At 40.6% G+C, this 27,774-nt stretch overlaps 1 protein-coding gene across 1 annotated transcript in view; it reads right to left on the bottom strand.

Annotated features, from left to right (window-relative positions):
- Positions 1-9,425: 9,425 nt before the first annotated feature.
- The window catches only part of NUS1 (NUS1, dehydrodolichyl diphosphate synthase subunit), an 18,875-nt gene continuing 526 nt past the window's right edge, over positions 9,426-27,774 (bottom strand). Inside the window, exons 2-6 of the mRNA XM_027632288.1 lie at positions 27,617-27,772; positions 19,383-19,505; positions 16,822-16,974; positions 12,656-12,755; positions 9,426-11,951 (exon numbers count right to left, since the gene is read on the bottom strand). Coding sequence (XP_027488089.1) covers positions 11,861-11,951; positions 12,656-12,755; positions 16,822-16,974; positions 19,383-19,505; positions 27,617-27,772 — 623 coding nt within the window. The 3' untranslated portion in view covers positions 9,426-11,860. The remainder of the gene's footprint in view (positions 11,952-12,655; positions 12,756-16,821; positions 16,975-19,382; positions 19,506-27,616; positions 27,773-27,774) is intronic.

Below are 27,774 nucleotides of genomic sequence, written 5' to 3'. Positions count from 1 at the left end.
AGTGTAGGATGTCCTCCTGTTGCCCTTCTTTCTGATGTTAAAAAACTTGCTCCATCCTTTTGCAAGTGACTTTCTTCTATCAGCCTGCAAACAACAAAAAAGGCTTTAAGGATAAAAGGAAGAGGAAGCTAGATTCACTTTTTAATAGTCTGGGGACTGGACACTATCCCCTATAACAGTGGAGCTTGACTGCAAAAACCTAGAAATGATTGAATTAAACTCACACATGTAATATCTTGTTCCCACAGGACAGCCCAAGGTGAAATTTAATCACCGGTCTTTTGCTAAAAAGATATATTAAAAAAAACCAAACATGATCTGCAATCAATATGATATTATTCTTTCCTTTTCTTGCTTTCCACTTTGCTGCTTTCAGTCTGACAATACCATAACCTTCAGAGTCACCTCTGCAGAGATCCTGCTCCCTCTGGAGCAGCAGTGGATGCTCTGCAGCCATTTGCTTCTTCTCTGAGGTCAGCTAACAAAAGTTTCACATCTGAACTTTTGTGTCTTCTGGTTTATGCTTTTTCTGGATGGTTTGTGGTTTTTTCTGGAATCTGCAGAGTTTTGTGCCTTAAAAATGGTACAGATTTAATCCAAAGAATTTAATTTTCTCCATATACTATGACTCAATTGATTTTCAACAGCCTTTCTAGAATTTCCTCTTTTCAGAGAGGTGCTGGTGCTTCCTGCATTCACATTAACTGCTTCAACATTAGCACTTCTTTATACGCAAATCTGTTTCCTTAGAGAGCTGGAGTTTTGCTTAACATATGATGTATTCTAACATACCAAAGCAATTATTCAAAGCAATTTTTTAAAAAGAAGCCCAATTGCACGACAATTTACACTTTGACTCTTCAGACATAATCTTCTTACACTGATAATCAACTCTATTAATGAGAATATGTTACCACACTGTTTAGAAATATTGCAAATTCTGAGTCAATAAAAGTAGAGTCTTTTTGTCATGTGGAGAACTAGGCTAGGCCACTGAAAATAAATATATATTTTTGAAAAGTATTGTTCTAAATACATTAAAGCAGCAGTATTTTTTCAAAGTTGAAATTTGAGGGTGCGGGATGATATGATCATGCTGCAGTATTAACTTCCTGCATAAAAATAAACTGTATACTACAGATCAGAGAGATCAGATGACATTTAATTGATTCTCAATTCAATAGGTGTAAAGAACAAGATAAGCTGACATGATGCCCTGGAGAATAAGATTGTGAACAATTTAAGGTCAGAATAATGTTATGATCGGTCGCTTGAGGGCCTGTTGTCTGGTAATGTGTTCTGGCCATGGAGATTTGAGTTACCTGAGCCATCTCTTTTACAACCATAATAAAAATGAATAAGAGTAGGTTATGTCTCCCATTCACTGATTTAATGTCAAAGCTGATGGTATCTGGTGGTGGATGTCTTCCTGTAAAAGTCCTGATGATCTATATTTTCTAGTAGTTAGTTGCTTGCAAAACAGTAATTGAAGGCAGAATTGATTCTTTCACATCAGTCAGCAGAATGCTAAGGATTTGAAGAGAAGATGTTCTCCTCAGGTCAAAGCAAGAGCTGATCCTTCAGGACAGGGTAATGCTGGGGCTACGCACACAGGTTTTCCAAATATGCTCATTCTTTTCTTCTGCATACTTTGTCCAAGCAGAATTTGGGCACTCGCACCATCTGTATAGTTTTTCTGGGCCAGTGACCTCCTTCCTAGAGCTATTGTATAGCAATTCAAGCCAGATACTGTCCCTAGGTGATAGAAACAGGTATGATGCTTCCATGAAACATCACAAACATTCGCTGTGTCTGTGTCTGCAGGCTGCATTAAGCCTCGGGCTTGCAGCCAGGGTTGCATTTCTGGGCCATGCAGAAACCATGCCCACAAAGTGACAGGTGACAGCACTGATACCTCCTGGGAACACAGGGATGATTACTTCCCTAGGCACATGGTGTGCTTTGAGAGATGCCAGGTAGAAAGGTGGCAGACAGAGGCCATCAAACAGCTTATGTTGCCCTGGTAGTACCATGGATGTAGCATGAGGAAATGGGACTCCAGCTCAAAAACATGGCAACTCCTTTTTATGTTTCTCCAACAAAAATATATATGGCACCCTTACAGGTATTAATACCAAAGGAAATTCTTAAGATGGTGAAAAATGCAAACAACTATCAAGTTTCCTTACAAGCAGACCCATTTCTACTCATTGTACCAAGTTTTGGGATCAGATGTTCAACATCTTTAAGTGTCTAGAGATGCAGGAAGTTGTTGTTGAAAGCAATAGGAACCAACACCAAATGATTCAAAATTGTGATTAGAATGGGCACTGCTACATTGGCAAGCTCCTTAAAAACCAGACGAAGATTGATAAGCCTGGCCCTCATACCTGAAACAACACCACAGTGAGCAAGCAGTTGGTGTTGTGATGGCTCAGATGGACTTTGACAGAGTGTTTGAAGTGGGAGAACTTTGCCTAAACAGCATTTACACCTTCCCAAGAACTGTTTTAGCTGCACACTGCACGGGGGAAAAGAAAATCTCCTGGAATCACCAAAACATGGAGTTGTACTACATTTCCAGGGCTTTATAAGATGCTCTAACAAAATCAACACATGATATCATATAAAGAAAGGCCTGTGATAAATCAGTACCTTAAAACAGCCTGTCTGGTGTTTGGGAGCTTTGCACATTTTGAAACACAGCACATCCTCAGATCTGGCTATTTGCCTCAAACACTTGGGGGGGATCTGTGCTGAGCCTGTTTTGTGCCCTCCATTAGGAGATGCTTGGCTTTCTCAGCTGGGGGGTCAAAACCCTACCTGCCAAATGCTGCCAGAGGGCAGCCAGAGAGCACAGGTCCAGGGTTGTGCTCTGGTGGTGCGGCAGATGAGCCGTGGTGAGGAGCTGGTGAGGAGGGGTCACAGGTAAAGGGCTGGGCGCTCCTGCTGCTCCTGGGGGAGGGCGGGGGGTGTCTGTGCTGGGAAGAGGGCTGAGGAAGGCAGAGGGGTGATGAGTGTGGTGGAGCTGAGCAGCCCTAGTCTGCCTTCAGCTATGGCATCGTGTCCATCCATGCTGTGTTTTGCATCACCTCTGAACGCTGGCATCTGAGACTCACCGTATAACTGTCCTGAAGCCAGGGTAGGTCTCCCATGGGCCCCGTTCCTCTTTTCCCTCCTTAACACACTATGAGAAAGATTTAACTTTATGAATAAAATGTAAGTGACCTAGAGACTTAGATGTTCTCTTTTTACAGATAGTTTAGCTTTCTGCAGTTTAACATGGCTATTTGTGTAATGCTTTGGTGGCTTGCCGAGGACTGTATAAGGAGCTTTCTAAAAGCTTGCAGTTACTTTTCAGAACTGATAGTTTATTTCTTGTGATGCTGTCCTCATATATAACTCTGCCCTGACAGGTTTACAGCACAGCAAGGCAAATAGCAAGTGCCAGGAAGTAGGGTACAATGCCTTAGGAGCTGAAAGCTTTGCTTCTGGTTTATGAATGGGATTGCAGCTTTGCTGGCCACTGCCACAGATGTTTACAATTACCTTTAGGAGGCTTTAGGGGGTGTTTCACTGATTATCTAGCTCCTCACTTCAAGAAAAACATTGAGGTGCTGGAGTGTGTCCAGAGAAGGGCAATGAAGCTGGTGAAGGGCTGAGAGTGTAAGAGATATGAGGAGCAGCTGAGGGGGCTGGAGGTGTTTAGCCTGGAGAAAAGAAGGCTCAGATGTGACCTTATTGCCCTCTACAACTACCTGAAAAGAGGTTGGAGCAAAGTGGGGGTTGGCCTCTTCTCCCAGGCAACTAGTGACAGGACAAAAGGAAATGGCCTCAAGCTGCACCGGGGGAGGTTCAGGTTGGACATCAGAAAGAATTTTTTTCACAGAAAAGATTGGCAAGCATTGGAACAGATTGCTGAGGTGGTGGAGTCACCATCCCTGGAAGAGTTGAAGAAATGGCCAGATGTAAAACTTAGTGCTGTAGTTTAGTTGGCATGGTGGTGTTCAGTCAAACGTTGGACTTAATGATTCTATGTTTCTAATTTAATTTACTTCTAAGTCTATACGTAGAACAACCTGAGGAGCTTGGTATGCAAAGGGACTTTCAACTTCCCAGTCCCCTAGAACACCAGCAATTTCACAGACAAGAAAAAGAGCAGAAATTAAGAGCAACCTTATTCCAGGTTTGTGGTCACTTAGCATACTGCCAGCAGAGGTTTGGTCAAGGTCTCTGAATGTACATGCAAAACTCTCATGTAGAAAGCTGCTGTCTCTTGTACCTGCAGGTCTATACAACCTTTTTCACATACTGCACTAGCTTGTGTGCAATGCAAACAGTTGAAACCATTGTTCCCATCTCTATACATGCCTGTGAAGGCAAAAGACCTTGTAAGCAGTCTCAACCACAAGTCTTGCTTCAGCTGCATGAAAAATGGGTTAATTTGACCTGGTCATAATAAAAACATAGGATAAATTTGGTAAACACAATCTCAGTGGATCAGGATTTAAATGCCACCAGCAGTAAAATGAGGGAGAGCAGGAAGCAACAAAACTCAGCAGTATTAAACTCATTATAGTGCACAACTGTTGTGGTATTAATGAGATTGTTTTGCACACATACAGTGTATGCAATGCAGATGAGCTGCTGTCAGTATAATAAGCTTTATCTTTTTACTTCCATTCCTATGCACTTTTAAATTCATATTGGAAATGATGCATAAATTGAAATTTAATTTTCTTTTCTCTTTCAATTGAAAAGACATCCCCCCAAAAAGACTCATCTTGCAGCATTGCTATCACCTCCCACACATTTCATATATTTTAAAGATTCACTATGAATAAAACCACACACTCACATTCAAAGTAAGACTTTTTATTTATTGGGGGAAAAAAGAAAAGCTTCTTAATGAGGGTAGACTTCTCCAGTGGGAGAACTTGAAAGTCTTACTAGTGAGGGCTGCAGCTGCAGTACCACAAGATGGGAACCTGTTGTGTGGAGAGCAGCCTCCTCCTGAGCCTCTGCCTGCATGGGGGACCCTGCAGGATGAGGGGCCCTCCAGGGAAAGAAGCTGGTCCTCAGCTTGTTCTCTTGTCAAAGAGGTTTGAGTCGTGAGAGCAGAAAGGACATGTAGGACCAGATGGAGGCTTTCTGTCCATGCAGGAAAAGTGGGGTTTTGAAGAGGTGAGGACAAGGTGACAGGTCGTTTTGAGGAAGGGAGGTGTGTCTGGGAGACAAGGCACTGCCATGAAGGGCTCCTTGTTGCTGTGCTGGCAGGCACCACTCTGATCTCAGCCTTCCCCCTGAGGTGGATCAGCCAGGCTCTGTCCAGCTCCTTCCTGGGCACAAGTAGTCAGAGTACTAAGTCAACCCAACATTCAGAGCGTATGGAATCGCTTTCAGCTGGAGGAAGCTGCAGACCTGCAGGGCAGAGATTGTTGTAGGCAGCCAGCTAAATAAAATGGGGTAGAAGCAAGATAATCGGAAGGTAGTGATCACCAGCAGACATGCTGTTTTATGCCTCCAGAATACAATTGCACAGAGAGGCTCATCAGACTGAACAGGGCTTCAGTAATGAAGCCAAGGATTAGGAAATGGTCTTGCCATTGCTGGACAGGATGGAGTAAAGTCACACCAGTCCTGTGCCACCATCCCTGGTGTTGAAGCAATTTGGTGAGCAGTGAGCTGAGCCCACATCACTCCATCCATCTTCCTCCTGAGCAAAATTTTCCTGCAGTTCTGTATTACCCATCACCTTCTTACTCTGTTTTCTTTCACTGTCACTGAATTATCAAGAATCAGGACCAGCTCAGTACTTAATTCTGTGTAATACATTGTTATTTCCATAATGCCAATATGCCCTCCTGGGGTCCCAATTCCAACAGCGCGACTGCTCTGCCATGATAGAAAGAGGAAGTTTTATTTGTATTTCAAGTTCAAATACTGCAAATTGCAGAATGACTCATGACATCAGCTTAACAAAAACGTCCTTGCACTGCCAGATTTAGAGAGAGGGTCCTTTGGTAATTACATTTTCAGACACCTTTGTTCTTGCAAAAAAAATAGTAGGCGCCCTACCAACAAAATGGCAACTTTTGCAGAATTATAGAATATAAAGCCTAATGAGAAGCTTTTATCTTGGACAGCTGACTCAGAGAGGAATGTTCCATTAAAATTACAACAAACACCTGCAGCCAAGTACTAAGACAAATGTTTTGTTTCAGTCTATCAGGTACTGAGCTAATGTTCACAGAATCACAGAAACATTTAGGTTGGAAAAGAACCCGGAGATTAAGTCCAACCTTTGACACATCACCATCACAACTAGACCATAGCACGAAGTGCCACATCCAATTTTTTCTTGAACACCTCCAGGGACAGTGACCCTGGGCAGTCTGTCCCAGTGCCTAACCACTCTTTCCATGAAGAAATTTCTTCTGATGCCCAACCTGAACCTCTGCCATGCAGCTTGAGGTCATTTCCTCTCATCCTGTCACTTGTTACCTGGGAGAAGAGACCGACCTCCACCTCACTACACCCTCCTTTCAGGTACTGTGGAGAATGGTAAGGTCTTCTCTGAGCCTTTTTTCTCCAGGCTAAACAACCCCAGCTCTTCATATCACTTACCCTCTAGACCCTTCACCAGCCTTGTTGCCCTTCTCTGGACATGCTCCAGAACCATAAGCTCTTTCTTGTCATGAGGGGCTCAGAACTGGACACAGGACTCAAGGTGTGGCCTCACCAGTACCAAGTATAGGGTAGCAATCACTCTCCTGGTCCTGCTGGCTACACTATTTCTAATACAAGCCAGAACACCATTGCCCTTCTTGGCCACCTGGGCACACTGCTGGTTCATATTTAAGTCAGCTGTCAACCACCATGCCCACTTTATAACATAGTAATACAGTTCACCACTGTGAACTATACTACAGAACTGTTGTACTAGTCGTGTTTAGTTCAATTAAACATTCCCCTAAAAGTGTGTTTTCTATACGAACAATCCATTAGGGTCTCCTGCTGGGGGGGGGGGGGTGTGGTTTTGCTTTTTCTTTTTCTCTTTTTTTTTTTTTTTTTTTTTGGTGGTGGGGAGGGGTGAGGCAGTATTTTTGCAGACCAGGCTGATAGGTGTAGAAAACAGAACTGACTGCACACGATTGAAGAAAATATGCTATTTTAAAGCAGCAAGGCTTGTCAGGGAGATGAAAGAGCCCTAGCTTGTATTTGTACTCAGCCAGTTAGATAGTACAGCAAAAACCTCCAGGCAAACAGTTTCATTAAACATTAATTTGTGAAGCGCTTCAAAGTTAAGGTTGAGGTATGCTTCTCCATAATACATAATATCACCTAAAAAAGTTGTTTTGGATGCAATTAGGGAATAATCCTACAGCTCTCAGTAGTGATTCAACAGAATTCTGGGAGGTCTTGCATCATTTAACACAGACAAACATACAGAAAAGGAAGGGCTTGCAAGTCTCTCTGCCTTTTAATTTGGCAAATCTGAGGGAAAAAAAGTTATTGGGTTTAAAGTGTGGCCTTTGATTCATTTGCATTAACATTTCAAGCTTATCAAAGTAGCTTAGCTCCTAGAAGATAGCTAGAAGTTGTTTACACTCATTCACGGTGTGGTGAAAATTGGAAAAATGGTAACCTCCACAGCAACACTAGTTAGGTTTTGCATGGGATGGGCAACAATTCAGCCTTATTCTCTAGTTCCTTCCTCATCCCTGAGCTGAAGCTGCTGCTGTTGCATTAACTGCTTGGGGGAAGCAATAAGAACCTCTTTCCTAAAAGCAGAGCACTGTGGGGGCTGTGACCCCCGAGAGGAAGACAGCATGGAAGCCAGCATGCTGAAGTAGAGCACCTGTCCCCATGTTCCCAGTGCTCCTCCTGCCACAGGTGCTGGTTGGGGGACACAGTCCAGCTGGCAGTGCAGGACAAACCCTACCTGCAAGGCAGCTGGTACCTCGGGATCAGCAGATGGGGACTAAAACTTTCTGTGCATACCCTTTGGTTTTATACATACTTACCTTTATGTGCCAACGAATACACTTGATTAATAGTGCAACATTATTTCAACTGTAAAGACAAAAAAAAAGTCATTTTCTTAAACACATAGGACTATTCAGGGCTGTTATGATTTCACACACAAGCTGAATTCATGAAATATACAGGAAATCAAACTAGCAGGTTATATTATCTGGTCACTTTCGTAAAGTACTTTAGAAAGCACTTAGAGACATGCAAGTGCATAAGAGTACATTTTCTTCTAAAAAGAATGACCTTTACATTCAACTTGCTTACCAGTCTTCATTCAGTATAGCATGCTATGGTGTACAGCTGCTCTGTGCATGTTCATATAAGAAGTCCTAAAAAGCACTATAGGACTTTCAAGAACTGCTTTGTAGGCCTGTTTTCTATAACAGCTGTATTATTGTCCATGTCCCCAAACTCCCTGCTGAAAAGCAACTATTTCAGAATCTCATCTGGCTCCTTCACTAGACCAGCTACTGTGCATCACTGGAAGAGAAAAAAAGAAGAGGAAAAATATAGAAATTTGAATCATTCGTTGAGTAGCAGTTACCGTGAATAGGAGCTCTCACTTCCATTGGGATGACTGAAGATGAATTTTCCACCACACAGTTCTAATATTCTTTGGTATTAAAATGACAAATTAACTGCAAGCCTCTGTTGCTGACTATTAAAAACCAGCTGAGACAGGAGAGCTCAGCACCACCACTGCTCTGAGGTGGCTCCAGTTGGGGCCTTTCGCTGGACTAGGTTCACTAGGTCCATGTCTCTCTTGTACCAAGGAAGCCCAGCACTCCAGAGGTCTCACCAGATCAAAGTAGAAAAGATCAACTCCGTGGACCTGCTAGCAACACTCTTCCTAACACAAGCTGGGAGATTGCTGGTGTTTGTTGTAGGCTGGCTTATGGTCAGCTTGTCACGATTCCCAGTGTGTTTTGAAACCTACCTGAACACTATCCACCCCTTCCATGCTCAGTGCCCACACATCACTCAGATTGCAGAGGCTTCTGCCACGCCACATCCCCATTTCACCCTGCTCCACAGCACACAGCTGGCAGGAGGCCCAGCACAACTCATGGCTCAGTCCTGACTCAGCAGCAGGGAGAGGAAGCAAGCTTTTTAGTAGCCAAGAACAAGTTTAGCAAGTTCCCAGGACTATCAAAGAAATATTTTTACAGTAAATGCTTTATTACGAAAGCTTTCATAAGAGCTTCTAATGAATTGGAAGTGATAGATAAAAAAGTTGTCCAGTTCTTACACTACAAAAAGTAATTTAAGAACAAAAGAAGAACACACAATTTGAAGTTCTCTACTTCTCCAGAGTGATGTAGCAACATCAATCAGGCTACATCTCCCCAGCCAAACCTCCAGAAGTATTCATGTATCACCATAGCCTGTAGAAAGATTATAGTCTTTTATTGATTTCTTGTTTTACAGATTCAGCTGTCAATAATAAAGTTCAATAAATTGATTCCCTAATCATAAAAACTTCTTTTACACATTATGTACAGGTACCCAAACAGCATGTTATAGCAATACCACAGACCTTCACACAGAACAAGCTAGGGTGAGGTGCTAACTGCAAGGATGTACATTCAGAGATCAAGTCATGGATATGCACAGTGCATTTGGCACACCTCACTGAAGATTGCCCACACAGGGACAGTAAAATAATCCCAACAAAGTGATAACGGGGATTAGTTCAACTACAGTAATTCCAGGAGGAACACTTAATTCACAATTAAACTAGCCATCAGAAGAGATTTGATTAAGTTGAATCAAATGCAGCTGAACTAATCATTTTAGTTTCATTAAGCAATCCTCTGTAGACAAATCCTAGGCCTTAAAATCCGTCTCCAATATTAAACAAATCTTTTTAGCTGAGATATGCAGAAGTTTGAGAACTGAGGGGAACTCAGGTATTAGAAGTATTCTTTGGCAGTTTGATACAAATATAGAAAATACATTACTTTTGAGGGCTACACTAAGCTTTTCTCATTTTATCTCTTTACTGCCAGCACCAGAACTGCTTCAGTGACACAGTAACACTTACATATGGTAAATTAAACACAACCTTACATTTTAATGAAACAAATTCATATTACAGATATATTTCAGTACTCCAGATACCCTGCAACAGGCTATCCACTCCCCACAAAAAAGTTAAACTTAACATTCAGTGAGAAAACTTGCCTATGTCAATGACAGAACCCAGAAAACACTGCATTGTTGACCTTCTCTGCAATACAGGACCTGGCACACACAAGAGAGTAGTCTGCAAATGTCAGTCTGAGCATTCCAGCTCGTATGGAAAGCAATTTGATGTCAAAACCATTAGTTAATTGAATAAACATACCTTTCTTTTTTATAAGATAAAGCAGACCTGTAACTGCAATCTGATCTTGGTGTGATGAAAAACCACAGCTAAGAGTTTATGCAATCTGCTTTGTAACATTACATCGAGCAACAACAGTTAATATACACCATTTCACAGAGGCAGACATTCATTCAAAATGTGACAATTCCCTTTTAAAAGCAGTTGTTTTCCCTTCTAGTGACATGGCTATCCCAAAGGAGATAAAGCCACTCATTCTGAAGAGGTGGGGGGTGAGGGAAACAGGAAACACTTCCAGAATGAAGCGTCCAACAGTTCTACAGCCTGCAAGGCAAAAGGCTGCAGTATTAATCTCCAGTAATACAGCTCTAAAGATATTGCTTTGTCCAAATGCTGCCATAAACTTTTAATTTCAAATTACTTCCAACAATAGGAATGTAACTCAAACAGGGCATTCCAAGATGAAGACCATTTAGCCAATATATCTATTATCTCAGTTTTGAGATATTGTAGTGAAGCTTCACTTCATCTTCCATCTTGTCTGCTGCAGACCTCCATTCAAACTTGTAATGCTCAGTTCACAACAAACCTGATAAAAGGCTTAAGCAGCCTCCCTTGCTGGGTACAGAAGAAGCGAGTCGCATTATCCATGGAAGTTGACCCAGTTCATTTTCAAATCTTTCAGCAAGTGATGCCAGAGCCTTAGTCTGCTTGTTACCTTAAGTGAGCATTTTATGGGGTAAATAGGTATACAAACAATACATAGTACTGTTTATGCTTATTCCCTATGAAAACTGAACCAAGAGATGTTTCACTCAAGACTGTAGGGAATACCTTCATTCAATCTCAAAGAGGGGGAACAAAAAAAAAAAAAAAAAAAGAAGATGACTAGTCCTACACAGACTGCCTAACTCACTTACCATAGAAGCTTCCATTCCTTCTTATGGAATCTTCTTCGTATTTCTAGAACTTGACACCTACAACTGGCTTAGTCATCCCAGCCAAGTAGCAGTCTCTATTCTAAGTTAACAAAACCAACTTCTCTGGAATTCACATATTACATAGTAAATGTATCTGAAGATAAACCATTAGCTCTGAAATGCCTGACCATGAAGAATTAAGAAGAAACAAAGATGAGAGTTCTTTCTTGGATTTAAGGACCTTCAGGGCATGGAACTCCTATTTATGTTGTCCTGTAGATTTCACAAAACTTAATTCTTGCATGTTCTTTTGGTCACTTGGACATGAAAGTGAGGGTAATTCAGCTTTGAACAGCTTTGCTTGCAACTGTCTTTTTTCATGCAGGAAATCTGCATATTCCCCATTCCCATAGATTCTGACGCATTCACACAGTCTGTCTAGAAAGGTAAGACACTTTATTGAATTTTTTGATAAATTAAGAAAGGACTATGAACCAAACTTATGGGTCACAGGTGCTTGTAAACAGACACTGATTCCTTCCCATAGAAAGCCTGACTCCACGTGCTCAGCCAGAAGTCACTTTCCCCAGCGTTGCTCACAGGCTGCATAGTGATGGAGGGCAGAGAAAAATTCTTCATAGCTGATGTTTAGGTGGGAAGGCAAAGAACTGAGAAAGCAAGATAGAAAAGTTAAAATATGCTTTTATAAACACATTATTTGTGTGACCAGTCAGGAATATCATTAAAGGCAAGCTATTGTCTGAGTAACCTTGTGAAGTTGTTCTCAGCATGGTTATTGTCACTCAACTCTAGTAACTAAACCAGCTGTTAATATCCTGTCACCCTCTAAATCAAAGCCTCCTGAGCACACAGGGCCCTTCAAATTAGTGAGAAAGCTGGAGCTACAAAGGTGTGTCCAGATATTTCAATGTCCTATAAATTCTTTCAGATTTAAGAAGTACATCAAATCCAGTCAGTTCAGTTATTGCTAAAACTGGAAAGTAATCCAAACGCACGATCATCTTATTTTATTGTATTTCCACTATATCTTTACTTTCCCCATTGGAAACCTGTAAGCCACTCGAAATCAACATAAGGAACACTGACCACTGAGACTAGGTGGTGACAGAAGTTATTCCTTAAACCTGAAGCATGAAGCCCACTGTTTGTTGCCTAATCAAGACTAAAAAAAAACCAACAATGAATGGTTGACAGGTTTCATTTAATAACTTTTAAACACCCTCAAATCTATCTCCAGACACTTGTTTAGATAAATCTCCTCTTACAGCTATTTCCATAAGCTAAGTCACATCAACACTTGTTTAGCTAGATATTATTCCAGTCGGTTTCACAACATTTGTAAGCAACTCACATGATCTCTGTCAGTCTGATGTGCCATGGAAGGAATCCTAATGTGCTGTCCACAGGACCAAACTTCAAGACTAAATCAGGATCAGGAAATCCATTTGTACCTGTAATAATAAGTTAGGTTTTATTTAATTCACCAGAGGATTTGTTTTAGTTCTAAACCCTAAGGCATTTGCTTTTTTAGTAAACACTTCCCCACCACCCCCCCCCCTTTAAAATGAAGCTCCTAAGGACAAGTTAACAATTAAAAGCTCAAGAGGACAGACTGATCTTGAAACGTCTGACACAATCAACTAAACAAAAGCTTAGGTAGCCACTGCAGGCCCAGCTGGACTGTTATTTTTATGCCAGGTTTGGAAGTGACAGGAACAGTTACATTGTTTTGAACAACAGCAAACCTTAACAATGCAGTTTAATCTGATTTGCTCTAGTTTTGTCTTGGTAAACTCTATTTTAGTAGCATAGAACATGCTGTACCCTGATCCTACCTACTACAGTTCTTACTCAACTACATGGAGCTGCAGTCAAGTAAAAGGACTATTAACACAAAAAAAGCTTAAGGAGATTTCACTGAAGAACAACTTGATATTACAGACCATCAAGGAAACAAGTTGAAAAAAATAATACCCTGTTAGATGACTCATCTCTTTCTCAGTATGGGGCTACACAGAAGTTTTAAAACCAACTTTTACTACAAAATTTCAAGCAAACTGTTGCAGCTGACTTCTTTCTGGTGAGATGAGTGAGGAAGAACAGGGCAGTATTTTTTTTTTCTCTGTTACTACATGGACATCATGACCCATTTCAGGGCAGAGCTAGGTGATACTAATGAATTTCACAGGTGCCCATACTCTTATTACCGATACCTTAAAACCCCAGCCACTGTCATTTCCTTAGTAAGAGCACCCTATTCATCCCTTGAGGCTGAAGATAATCAGTGGCCAAACACTACTACCTCTGTCTCCCTTCCATATATTTCTGCAGTGCTTAGGCTACTCCAGGCTAAAACTGGAAGACAGGAAATAGGCTCAGAATGAACAGCTTGAGTTCAGCTTTTCCTGTTAATTCCAGCAAGTTGATTAGAGCAACATGTGAAAACCAGCAGAGCACCCCAAGGGGACCCAAGAAGCTAGGCTGTTTTTCTTGCACCTACCTAGCTCATATGAAAAGCATTTCAGCAGTCAAAACTCTACTTTGCTATCATGTTGCAATTAGTCATGATTATTGCGTGCTATTTCTTGTCACCCCTTCCATTATTCACCAGTTCTGCAAGTTAGCTGCAAGAATGCTTATACTGCATAATGACTACCTCTAGCAGATAAAGTTTAATACTGCCTATTTGCTCCAAACTTCAGGCATTTCTTCTCATTTGTTTAAAAAACAAACAAACAAACAAAAAATAACACTAAACAAAAGCAGTCAAGAGCCTTTTAAAATTTCCAGTTTAGTTGTAGAGCAGCTTAACTAAGGTCCTATCAGATTTTGCTCCACCCAGGTTTTCAAACTGAAGCTGGAGACTTCAAGAAGCTCACATTGACATTCTCCCTCCCCACTGGATCATCACAATAGTCATCCTTTTACCAGAGGCAAAAGCAAGTGCATTTCTAGGGAAGGATGAAATTTACATACAAGTGTCTTGTGCCACAGTCCAATCTTATCGCAAAGTTAAGAAAAAAATTGTAAAGCAAAAGCCACTTATGTATCCAGAAGCTAGCATGTTAGTGTGAAAGAGCTTTGCAGGGAAGCAGTGAATACTTAGAAGTGGGGACTCTGGAGGAAGTGAACAGCTTTACTCATCAGCTGATTCAGTAGCTGAGTACTCCTCAGCTGGTTCAGCGGCAGGATCTTCAATACTGCAATGGCTTTTCAAACAGGAAAAGACCTTCAGAGAGCCCAGTTAATTCTAACATTTCCTTCTGGTTCCTAGCTGAAGGAAAATGAAAATGCACACTGTAGTATTACTGTCAGAACAGCCTATTAAAAAACACAGTACACTGTGCTCCCCACTCTACACCTATTTCTCTAACTAAACATATCAGCACTACATATCATTTACATTTGGAAGCTCCCTCAGAGCTGCTAGAGTTACAGCAGTCTTCAAGTTTAGAACACGCAAGAGAAGGATTTGGGAGCAGTCTTTAAAAAAAAAGAGGCCAAAAGACTTGCACGCTCAAGGGATGGGAATCTGGCAACATCCCTTCTAGGTCAGGAGTTGTGCAAGGGGAACATGAAGGAATTTGCAGAGCTGATAGCACAACTTTTCTACACACAGATTTTACAGGGCAACTTGAGCAGCCATAACTGATAGTTATGTTTTTTACTGTAAGGCAGACGGCAAGTAGAGACAATATTACAATGCAGCTGGCACCTATTTTTTTTTGAAAACAAGCTGGTTAGCTGAGGCATTGCTCAGAAGAAAGTGCTCTGACACTGCAGAAAACTCAAGCTGTAAGAATTAATTGCATGACTGGATTAAGAATGAAAAAAGCCATACCATTTTAGGACTAGGCTTCAATAACTGCATCCTAAACATGAACAGAAAGTTTAAAAACTACATTATCAGGTATTTAAATCAAAATGTGAAAGCCCAGAACTTACAGAAGACACCATGAACACAAACCCTAAAAATATAACTACTCAAGTACTGGTTTTCAGAACTCATTCTCAACTTAGATCAGGAACTCACAGATGTTTGCACTTGATACTGTTTCATTAAGGATGCACAAAACCTAAATTTGCCTAAAACTAAAATGAAGTTTCACAAACGGCTGCTAAATAAGTCATGAAAGAATACTTCACCTCCAACAATGTCCTAAACATTAAACCAAAGCAAATTAATAGGACTAGTTATAGATATTATCCTCAGTTATTAGCCACATAGATTAAGCAGCCTGTTTTCAAAGTTTGCAGTTTTGACAGGTTAAAAGTCTAGGAGATTTCTCCTTCTATGCTCAGCTAGCATGCAAAACTTCAAAAATAAATATGCTTGTTTTAAGACTGGACCTAATACTTTTAATATATCCAGACACTTACACAGATAGAAGATCCCCCAACAAGTGTTTGAAAAGCTTCAGTTAAACATAACTGGCCAAAATAGATAGATGGGTATCAATTGTCACCAGTTCAACATTCAAGTAGTGACTGTTGTAAAGAAGCAATTATTAATTTCCTTAAATTGCCTTTGGGATATAACAGGATAGATGTCTTAAGCTACTTCTTAAGGTGCCTTAGTAAATACGTTTAATTATTCTGCTACAGGAGAAGCTCTGACGTAGCATGTTGACAATAGGGACAGAATTCAGGTTGAAGTGTCTAAACTGACAGAGAAGTCCATTCACAGAGCAGTTCAGCTGACCATCCACTTGAAAAACAGAAATCACTCTCTACAGTCCAATTAATGGAAGCCACACTACAATAATGTGCTCACAGGCATCCAAGTTGAAGACTGCAACCCAAAACTTGAACCCTGCCAAGCTAATTACAGCTGCAATCGACATGCACTGATCACCAAGGAAAGCTGAGCAACTTATTACAGCTCCTTAGTACCACTGGAAAAGTGGCCGCTTGTTCGAAACTACTTTTCCCAGATGTGGTATTTAGAGCAGCCCTGCCCTTTTCACAGCTATTACATACAGCCACTCACCTCAGCACGGAGTCAGTAACCTGCATGAATTAGTAATAAAGGAAACTAAACTAGTGTAGGTTATACAGCAACAAAAGATCACCAGGTGCTCTCTCATTTGCACTCAAGGTGGTACTCAGGCAGCAGTAACAGCTTTAATCACTGTAACCAGATCTGGAAAAGACTCTGTGCATACCCACATTTGCAGCACACTAACTTGCAAGAAGTTAACTTTAGTTAGAATAGTCTAATATTAGGTGATCCCAGCAGTACTTTTTTCAGAAAGCTCATTGCAGAACATACCACAGAGGCTGTAAACTCTGAAAAGCCAAGACTCTGCAATTTAGCTTAATGTTTCCTTTTTCTGCTTAAAGAAGCAGTTCAAAAGGGAGTAAACCAGTAAGAAATTTTTAACAGAAGACTGAAAGCCATAATCATAACTTATTCTGATAGACTAAGCATCAAGATGCATACATTCCAAGCAATAAGTATACTACAAATCAAATCTGTTATGGTTCAAGTACTCTTTCCCTACATACCATACTTACTACTTAATAAGTTGTCTAACACATTCACATCCAGGTCTGTGTGTGTTCTTTGCTGCTGTGCTACCAAGTGACAGAAGTTCTGAGCAGCTTTTACTATGTCTGCTTTTCCATCTTCTGGAGACAGCACCTTCAATGTAGATTGGCATTTTAAAACTGAAAGTACAAAACACAGTTTAAAAGCAGCAGAAATATAATTGTTTTGCATATGCTTCAGATACTCACAGGAGGCAATTGCAAGTAACTTGTAGTTTACTTCATATATTACAGCTAGCCAAATATAAACCTTATCTATCTTAGAGAACTGGTAAGAGTTTTCCGGATTTGCTGTGTTACTAAAACACAACTTAAGGCAACTATTTGGGGTAGTCTTACGAAAAGGGGTTTCTTGAATTCAGTCTTGAAATGGAGAGTTTCCCAGGGAAACTGCATTGGTTCTTACACTGTCAAGCAAAGCACTGAGAGGAAAGGTGCCTGGATAGTAAACTAAGGGGTAATAAGCGATGCAGAAAGACCTGCAGTTCAGAGAAAAGAAAAAAGAGTAATCTAATTCCTACCTTAAAACAGAAAGGTGTTTTTAACAGCTACTGCGGACATTCATGTGTCACAATGATTAAGCCAGGGCCCTCCCTCAATGGGATCACAGATGTTGCAGCAGCACTTCAAAATTGATGCAAGAGTTACAACGTTGATCTAAGGTTGCTACAGAGAAGCTAGGAACCAGATAATAGTCTAGAATTCACCTGTTTATCAGTAACAATGGCTGCAACTTAGGAGGACACCTCACAACAATAACAATCTTAATGTCTGCACTATTGTGAGGCAAAAGTCTTCTCACGCTACATGATGCATCACTGTCAGTTCTGGTAAGGTACCTAAGAGCTCTATAGCCAAATTGAAATAAGTGGGCTAAATTCTAGTGTGTGAACACATTAGACTTATACTGAACTTAAGCTAGTTAAAACCAGATACTTTAGAACTGTAGAACTTGACTGCAAAGGACCACAGAGCACAGTCAAAAGACTCATAAGATCATCTAAAAACCCTCAGCCACCACAATGAAAATAATTGTTCCTTGATATTGCTTGATTTGTCAAATGTCCTGTGTTAAAGAATCTTTCTCTAACAGTGTTTATATACGTCATTTTGCTTTTCAGAAGAAGTGAAAAACTGCAGCTTATTATAATAAACTGGATAGACATCAGTTTGTTCAGTTCAAAGCATGAAGGATCTGACTTGACTCTGAAGTCTTCTAAGAGAGAATGAAAGTTTTAAAGCGAATAGAAAACACCCCTGCTTTTCACAGTTCCCAGTACAAAAGGTTCCTGAGACTTAAATGTGCTCTTTCCGTCAACAAGTCCAAAGTCTCTCAGTAGTTCATTTGGTGTGAACATAAGTACTTCAATTTAGGTAAGTGCAGTTAAGCATGCCGGAGTTTAACATATTAACAGCCTCTCTACCCCATTTTCTGCTGGTTATTTCAACCCTCACAGGAATAAGTAGTAGTAACGTGAAACTTGGGTGCTTCCATGTAAATGCTAACACCTTAGGCCAAGTTGTTCATATGGCAAGCTCATGCTACAACACTGAACTTTATACTGGAAAACTGGCACAAAGGATATTGGCACCCTGTCATCTCTTGTAGGGTAAGTAAAACTCAGCCAGTAGCATTTTAAATGCAGCTGGAAGGGCTACACCTTGTGTAGTCTTTTCAGAAGTTTTTGAACTACGATGGTCTTTAAACATAAGGGTTGTTTGGCTTTTTATTACAAGATGTATTTAAATATTACCAGTCATATTTAGGACAGCTGCAAGCACTAGCCTATCCCTTTAAGACAAATGCCTACTTTCTTAAGTACATGCTTGTGATTTATTACATTTTGAACAGACTTCTAGCATTTGTGTTAGGCAGCAGACCTCCAGTAATGAACACTTACAGCAGATATTACTGAATAAGGAACATTAGCCTTGAAGCATACTCCTGCCTTCCACATCTAACCACATGCAAAAGCCGCTATCACCAAATTTTATTTTTTTTTTTATTTTTTTTTTTTTTAGAGTTATGCCCTTAACCTTCCTGGTGTCATTATATATTGCCATGACAACCAGCAGTTCTGCTCTTTCCCTTCTTCATCTCCAAACATACCCCTCAAAGTGGGAAAATGGAAGTGTACACTTTGTTAACTTGACATCAGTTCCCTTGCTAGTATTCCAGTGCTTTTTCAAGTTTCAGTAAAAGAATTCACTTCACTGAAACCGTGGGGAGTTGAGGTACATAGCTGCATTGAAGGGGTCATGGCACAGCAGTCAGGCTAACAGGAGAATCAGGCCACCCAGTAATGATTACTATGGCGAGGAGAGAGCAATGCTTAGCTGTTAGTTAAGAACAAATAAGCATAATCAAAGTTTAATACTAGCCCAGGAAGGTTGCATGTGTTCTGATAAACAGTGTTTAAAGAAGGAAAAGGTCACTGTACACAGGAATGTGTTTAAGTAAAAGCAGAATCATGATTTATATACAGCAATTTAGAGCCATAACAAGCCCCCCTTGTAGTTCATCTTACCTTGACCGGTTTTGTCTTGATTTGCAAATTCCACCGTGTACTTGGAACAATCTAGTCCTATGAGTTCTTGCTGCTGTTTTAAAATTTCATCCATCAGTCTTGAATTATTCCTCTTGAAAATACCTTTAAAAAAAGTTGCATGTCAGCCAACTCCTATAAAAGGTGCTACAAAACAAATTTGACACTAGGCGGGAAGAAAAAAGTAGTCAGTACTGGTTTCAGACTGGAGTTCACAAGCACAGTTAAGAATCCAAAGCAAATGCTACTGCACGTGACTAATTTCAGTAACCTTGGAAAGAACTCATATGCTTTTGTTCCTCTTTCATCCACCTGATTTAAGTAGCAAGCTGAAATTGTGGAGGACTTACTTTGTTGTCCTTAGTATGATAGCAATAGTTTGAGAAAGCTATAACCTACCAGCACAGAACCACCACGTCGGATGATTACCAAATTTCTTCACTGCCCACATAGCTTAAGTCTGCTACCACTTACTGCTCCACCCCAGGGCTGCAGGCTAAGAAAGCAAGTCACCACTAAATCAGCATTTCAGATCTTGGTAACCATCCACACTTACGCCATGGCCAATACCACAAATTTCCTAATAAGAGAATTTCACGAGCTGTATATTCCAAGAAGTTAATGCAGTCCGAGGCCTTTTCATACTTATATAATTATGGCAGACACATTTTGAGTGTGGAAATTACAAAAGCTTGCTTAAGCAAACATACTTGGGTTCCTGTACTAAAATAAATTCTAGCTTTTGAGAAACATAATGCAGCAATTTCTAATTAAAAGCCACAGAAGAAACTAAAAATGTTACAACTTAAATATTTACAATCTAAAAGCATAGTTAGGCATATTACTTAGGAACTGGACAGTGCTTTTATATATTATATTCAGAGGTTGTTACCAAGTTTCATTCAGAAACCTTATGTCAAGCACCTCTGTTGACCAGTCTAAAAACGCCTATACACTGATCTTAAAAGACACACTGAATTTGTATGCAGTTTTATGATCAGGCTTATCATTCATCACCTCAATCTGGCTCTAGCATTTGGAACTGCTACAAGTTTCCACATCAGCAGAGGTCAAACAGTATATAAGCACTGGATTAAGACCATAATACACCAGGAGTTTGTTTGCAATATGAAGTGATACAATGCATTTATTTAATATGCTAGCCCTTAAGTCTAACAAGTTACTTCTTTTCTACTGGTTTCATCAGAGGTTTTAACAGATGGTAAAGTATCTGTTTTTTCTCCCATACTGGATACTTCCAGTAAAATAAAATACTTTATTTCATTACAGAAGTTTTAGTGATGTTTATAACTGACTTCACATGCTTGCAGGCAAGCAATCTTGGTAACGCACCAACCCCTAGAGAAAAGAGAGTAAATACTTTTGTCAAGTCTAAACTAAAGTTAAATTGTTAGATTTCCTGCTCCTGCTTTGTAGTGTATATTTATACAGAATAGCAATTGAGAATGCTGCTTTGAATAATACTGTTTGATACAACTCCGCTTGGCTAACTCTGTTTCGTGTTAGGGTTAGCACTGATTGTCTTCCCTACACCTACAGCCAGCAGCAGTGCTGCTACTGCAATTACTAATCCTGCACCATCTTCAACTAAGATCTGTACAAGGCTGCATGTGCTTCACCTCTAAGACTCATTTGACTTCCATACACTTTGAGATGAGGAAAAAAAAAACTATGTTCACTATCCAGACAAAGACATGACATAATTAGGAAAGGCTCCCAATCTGGGAAACAGGCAGTTGCTCTCTTCTTCCCCTTCTCCACCCAACACTAATAAACCCAAATACTTTCTCATGAAAGGTTTTTGCCTATTCCTGTCAAAGATCAGAATAACAGATTTAAGAATCCTCACTCCAGCTCTAAAGTAAATGAGGACATTTAGGACAACAAAAGAACAGACCAAGGTGTTTTCTGCTCAGTAAAACCAGACATCAGATAAAGGACTTGGTCCAGCTCTAAAGTGAAGGTCCTTAAACACACAGCAGATAGAGAAGACTTGCAAAATGTGTTATTAAGATTTATCTGAGTATCACCTTTCTATTCTCCTCATTTATCTCACCCAATTGTTGAAACTCAGGTCCTGTGTTGCTCTTAGAACAGCAGTTTAACTTAAGCAGGAAGCTACTGTAGTTGTACCATACAGTTTCAGTATCCATTTCTTGGAAAGGCCACTACATCTAAATTCCCACTGATGCAGCAACGTTGACTAATATGCAGTCTTCCTGAAGAGAAGATCTTGAAGCACAGCAGAAGGTAGTAAAAATCCAAACTAACTGAAATCTTCATTTAAAACTAGCAGCATTTGGGAACTTTACTGCTTCAGTGTTTTGTCTCTCACTCAGTGAACAAGACACTTATGAATGCATATGACTGCAAACACAGTCCTGCCAAAGGCAATGTTCATGAGCCAAATTCATATTTAACTTCAAACATTTTACGTAGTCGTGGCTCAGATATATGTTCCTTTCCCTTCCAATATCTCAAACCCCCATTTGTCTACAAGGTTCATTTTTTAAAACCTTGGAAATATACCTAAGTTAGCTCTGGAAGATGCTGTTGATAATTTATACATGAAAAACAAGAGCAAACAAGTGCACAAGTAGACCAACTCACTAAGAGAATTAAAGTGCTCCTTTAATGAAAGGCAACAAAACTTAAGTCTTGATTTACTGCTGTCTTACAATTTTGTTTAGTCTCCCACATAAATTGAAAGAAAGTCCATAACATGATTTTAATGTTACACAAAGTTAACGTTTGACAACAGGTCTAATAAATTTTAGCAATACAACAGCTGTTTGCTGTTAAGTGGAAAAGACTTCAGCATTACTACTGTTTCTAATATGGAACACAAACATGAAATCATCATTATTTTCTCATTAGAAATAATTTCTGGTTTTGAAAAGCAGAAATCATTTTGTTCAGTCAGAATTCTGAAGCCTTTGCAAGTTCGTGCAAATGAAGTGTTCTAAGAATTACACATATTTAAGCACTATAATTCCCAAAGCAAAAGCATAAAAATTCTAGTTTTGTGCATTTGTTTGTTTTGGTTTTTTGTTTATTTTTTGTTTATTTTCAACCACTGAGAACCTGTGAGCTGTTTTCAGGGATAATACTTGCTTTTACAACAGAAGCTGCAAACATGCTGTTGCTCATTAGTTCCCACTGGAGCTGAGGCCAACCAAAAGTGTTTCAGCTTCCTGCAGTAGTCCTCCATTACACAGGTCTTTTCCAGGGCACATACCTTTTGCATGGATTTACAGTAGCTACAAGCCAGGCCCCTTTGCTGGCCACCACGGTGGTGCAGCACTTTAGGGTTAGAGACTGACAAACGAAATTTGTAATTAAGAGGCTGAGAGTTCAGCAGAGGCAAAAGTGACAAGAATTGTGAACTAGAAGTCAAAAACTTCCAAGGCACAGAGAAACACCTGATGATGTCAAGCATTTGTTTGTCTAACTAGAGTACCACAGTCACCACCTGTTAACGCCTTGGTGGCATCTCAGAGTTCAACATTCTCAATTGGCCTGCTTTTTAAAGCAGCAGAATCTGGTAAAACACAGAATAAGAGTCAGCTCTTCCTTACAAGGGACGACCTTAACCAAAGTTGGGCATAGGGAAGAACATATTGCCACAGCATTCCAGTTATTTGCTTTTCCTCAGCTTCTTCCAGTGCTAACAAGAAAAGAGTTATTGTAATTGTTATGAGGTAACAATCTATTTAAAGCATCAAAATATTAGCATTTTGAGAAATGTCAAATCAACCCACTTCAAAGAATGTACAAGCAAGAAACTTTTTTAACCCATGAACAAGTCTTGCCTACATCCTTGTGTTGGATCACGCTGGTTGATAACGGAGGATGACATGGTCACTACATTGGATCTCACAGGATATGGAAAGCCAGAAGAAAATATCTTTATTCCAAGAGCCTAGCAAAAAAAAAATAATTCAGCTGTTTGAATACAGCTGAAGTAACTTAAATTTCAGCCAGTTTAAAGCCACTTAAGATAACGCTAACCAAACAGAAAGAATTTGAGTTAGAACCTTGTAGGTGACCATTCCTCACACAGTTCTTCTTGAAGGGGCATTCTGCACCAGAAGAACAGGAGATCAGCAACTGAGAACAGATACTACTTTCATATCTCCCATACCTTTAAGGACATTACCTACCACAGATTAGTGTTAGCTCTTTTAAGAAATGTGGTCTGAGAACTCTTCTCAACTCAACACCAAAGCGCAATTGCTGAACGTGAAGTTTCACGTGAGTGAAATCCCACAGCAGATGCCATGTGATAGCAGTATCTCAAGTGTTCCTGTGACACAAAACCACAACATACTCATCTTCCCCGGTTAAATGAACACACTACACATCCAAAAAATTTAATGGATTGATCAAATCAGACAACTACTGACTAATTTGGAGGAGACTAAAAGCCTACATTTGGGGCTAATTAAATAATTTCTTTTGCATACTGGAGTCCTCCAGCCTTTCAAAGAATTTCTAAGAGAAAACTGGTCAGAAGCAAGCAGTTCACCGGAAAGCTAAAGCTAGGATGAGGAAACCCAGGTTCTCAATATAGTCACACTGTATTGAGAACAAGAAACCTTCAACCTGAAGCATCTATTTGACAACCCAAAGTACCCAAATACCAGGATTCAACAAGTTTCCAAAAATCACTCCAGACTTGTCCCCAGCTACTTCAGAAAAGCTTCACTGATGGAGAGAAGTAACACTCAGGTAAGCTTTCCCAAGTGGCAAAACAACAAACAAAAGAAAAGTTTAAGCACATAGCACCGGTCAAAGGCTTCTGCTCCCCAGAAGATATTTTAACTGCTACTGCATAACTGCACAACCACTGCCTTTTGACTGCAAAAAGGCTTCAGTATTTCCTCAGAGATAAGGTCTTGATCAGCATGGCTGGATTTCTACCAACTAATAGGACTGGCAATACAGCAGACAACAGAAATAAATCTTGATCAAACCCCTACAATTTTAGTCAAACTTCATTTACTAACCAAGGCGCTCCCCGTAGCATTAAGTTTATTATGGCTTTGTTCAGCTGCACATCAGTGAAAATCAGGATAATGAAAAGGGCCCCTCCACACAAGAGGCAGTGAAGCCAGGTCACCTTAGGCCTCCAAGTGTGCTGGGGAAGCAGAGAAAGTCTCAGTTCTGAGCCCCGCCCAACTCCAGCCAAGTTGCCTTTACAGTTACTGGTGCAGCTGCTGTAGCAAACCCGTGTCAGCTGGAACACAGATACTATTGGACACTGAAGAATACACAAACAACCCTCTATTTAATAATTTTGTTAAAAACACAGAAATTTATACTATAAACAAGTAAACAGCTTATCTTGCACTTCTTCTGCAAAGAACTTCATATGCTCTCTCTTCCTATAGAGGTAGCAATTAAGGACACACTTTGAATTTAATCCTTCTGCAAGAAACTGACACATTATTTCTTCCAGAAAATGCAGCCATGGAAGACCACACTTACAATCAAAGTTTTCTGCTGCAATCAAAAGAATCTCAGCACTATAAACATGCAATGAAGGAAAAAGAAACAAATTAAAGTATACCTCACTACAGTTAACATTGATTCAGAGCACTCATCACTGGTTTTCCTTCTCCACCACAATCAGCATCAGTGGGGGCTTTCATAAGTCAACAGTTGGTACAGTTGTATGAACACAGAACCTTACTGAAGCACCTCAGCTTCAGTCCACAAGAGTCACCATCTGAGAAGACGGAAATAAGTGCACACTGTAATTAAGGTTCACCCCCTGCTACTGATAAGAACAAGCTGTACCTGACTTTATTAACCTTCACTATACCAGTGTTACTGTTCAGAGTTCCAGTCATCATTATTATTCATGACCGGATTTAGCAACAACTGCAACATCCTACTTAATGACAAGTCTATCTGGAAATGGTGTAGGCTCAATCAAGACACCATAAGGAGCTTAGCACCAAAAGAAAGGCAACATATGTGCTATTACCAGAAGTAAGCATATACTAAATATACATGAATAACTACTTGCTCACGCTCTGAAATCAAGTCTAAAAAGCTCCACTGTGCAACAAGCAATTGTGGCTGCTATCCTAGACAGCCCCACTGAACACCTGGGAAGGACATGGATGTGTAATGGCAGGCTGTTCTCATCAACTACAGCCACTGATTTAAAACAGTTTAGTTCTCTGCATTGTCTTGCCTTCTTCAGTTATGTTCCAACAAATTGGAATTCAAGCTGGCAAATAAACTAGCATATTCTGGTATCAGATGATCAACAGAAGAACAAAATACTGAAAAGTATATGTTTTGATAATGAAATCACCAGAACATAGCAATATTTTCAGATCTCAAAGGTGACAGCAAAATCTCTTAACATGTACCTTCAGAATGAATGAAACGAGACATGGAAACAGCAGATTTTAATCCAATTTTTTTTTCTGAACTGCTACCAACAACAATTGTTCTGCAAGGTTATTTCAGCTCTTCAGAGGATAAAACCTTCTCATTTCTGGTCATGACATGTAGTCTTGCAACAGTCAGTCTTAGATCTGACTGGATATCAACACACACTGGAGAAGCAGTAGTAGCTTCTCGAAAATTAACGCTTTGGACACTGCTACAGCACTGGCTCCACCTTGTTGGACAGGAGCTCAGCAGCAGTGGCTACCTAAGCACTGGCTGGTGCCTTCTTCCTCCTCAGAGTTGCACAGTAAGCAAGCTGAAAGCCAAAACCACAACAAGAAACAAGATTCTCCACTTCATCTGTTCCTCAGTCCAGTTCTCAGATGTATAATTTGTGCAGCACAGTGCTGGAATCTAAAAAGGACCTAAACACACATACATATAAAACAATACTGCTCGTAGCCTACTTGAGGTGAGACAGAAGTTAGAGATCCCACACAATAAAATGTCTCTCTTAAGGCTATGAGGGAAATTCTCACTCTTCTTTGGTACTAATGTTCGCTCTGCAGCATTACACCTGGCTGAATGCTTTCCAAGTTGAGAGCAAAAACTGTCAACACACAAATGACTTCTCAGAAGGCGCTGTTTTCTGTATCCTTGAGATATTATACAAATATTTTATATCATTCCTTGACTTCCAAATGAGGAAGTGTTCTCCCTCTGAAACACAACATAATCAAGTTCCACAACAGCCCTGCACAAATGGCCAGTTTAAAGTGCTGACTGGTATTAAGCCCAGTTTCTTATAATAATCTTAGAGAAACTAGTGAAAGTCAAATCCTTTAAGTCTTGTTTCACACATGAAGGATCAGACGTGAAACAGAATTATAAATGGTGGCAGTTTAAAATAAAAATTTTAAAAAAAAAATCACAAATGCCTATGCTCAAGGAGAAGCCTGCATACCTCAGATGCTTTTGATGACAAAAAGCTTTTAGCTTTTAGACAAAAAGGTTTTAGCTCCTCACTAGGAAAAGTGAGGAAGACAGATTTGTTGCATGACTACTTCAGATTGTTAAATCCAAACTCTGAGCTTATCTTTATGATACTCCATGACGTGGAATCAACATACCTGCAAGAGCAAGAGTTCAACAATCTTACACCTGAGACCCAGTAACGAATAAAACCACATAGCAGATATGAAAAAACCACCAAAGTTTCCACAACCACTGTCTCAGGCTCAACTCAAATGCCAAGCAGCACCAAATGCAGAACACATAATGGTGGTCTGGAAGCACACAGGACACACATGATTACATTTAACTACCTGTCCATCCTATCTTTTCACATAAGAGTATGTGAAAATAGATGGCTACTTTCATTCATTCACTCCTGGAAATTCACATATAGCTCATGAACAGTGCTCATAAGAGCAGACAGCTTAAAGCTCTTCCCTACTCCAGCACGCTTTCAGATGCCAGCAGCCCCTGCCAGCCCAGGGCTAGGGACAAGGCTCTAGAAAGGCCCTACCTTCTCTTCCCTTCAGTGTGCAGGCAGAACAGGGCCACCCCGACACACGAGCCGGGGCAGGAGGGCCATTCCCCAGGCTAGGAGCGCTGCAGCGGCCAGGCGGCTCCAGGGGACGGGAAAGGAGCTGCTAGCACCGAGGCTGGCAGCGAGCTTGGGAAGACCCCAGGAGAGGGTGGCCCCCCTGGCTCCGCGCCAGGAGGCGCTGCTGGGGCAGGCACCGCCGGGGGCCTGGACTCGGGGCTCCCGCGCCGCCGCTCACCGTTGTGGTCGTAGACGCTGACGTAGGAGATGCCGACGGCCATGCACCACACCACCAGGCTGGCCATGTCGGCGTAGCTCGGCTCCTCCTCGGTCACCACCAGCCCCACGTGCACTGGCAGCTTCCCCAGGGCGCGCCCGTCCGCGCGCCACCGCAGC

Source organism: Corapipo altera, unplaced genomic scaffold, assembly GCF_003945725.1.
Source record: "Corapipo altera isolate COAL_440 unplaced genomic scaffold, ASM394572v1 2b, whole genome shotgun sequence".
Lineage (NCBI taxonomy): Eukaryota > Metazoa > Chordata > Aves > Passeriformes > Pipridae > Corapipo > Corapipo altera.
Note: the sequence above shows the minus strand (reverse complement) of the source record. Positions and strands in the feature narration are given on the sequence as shown.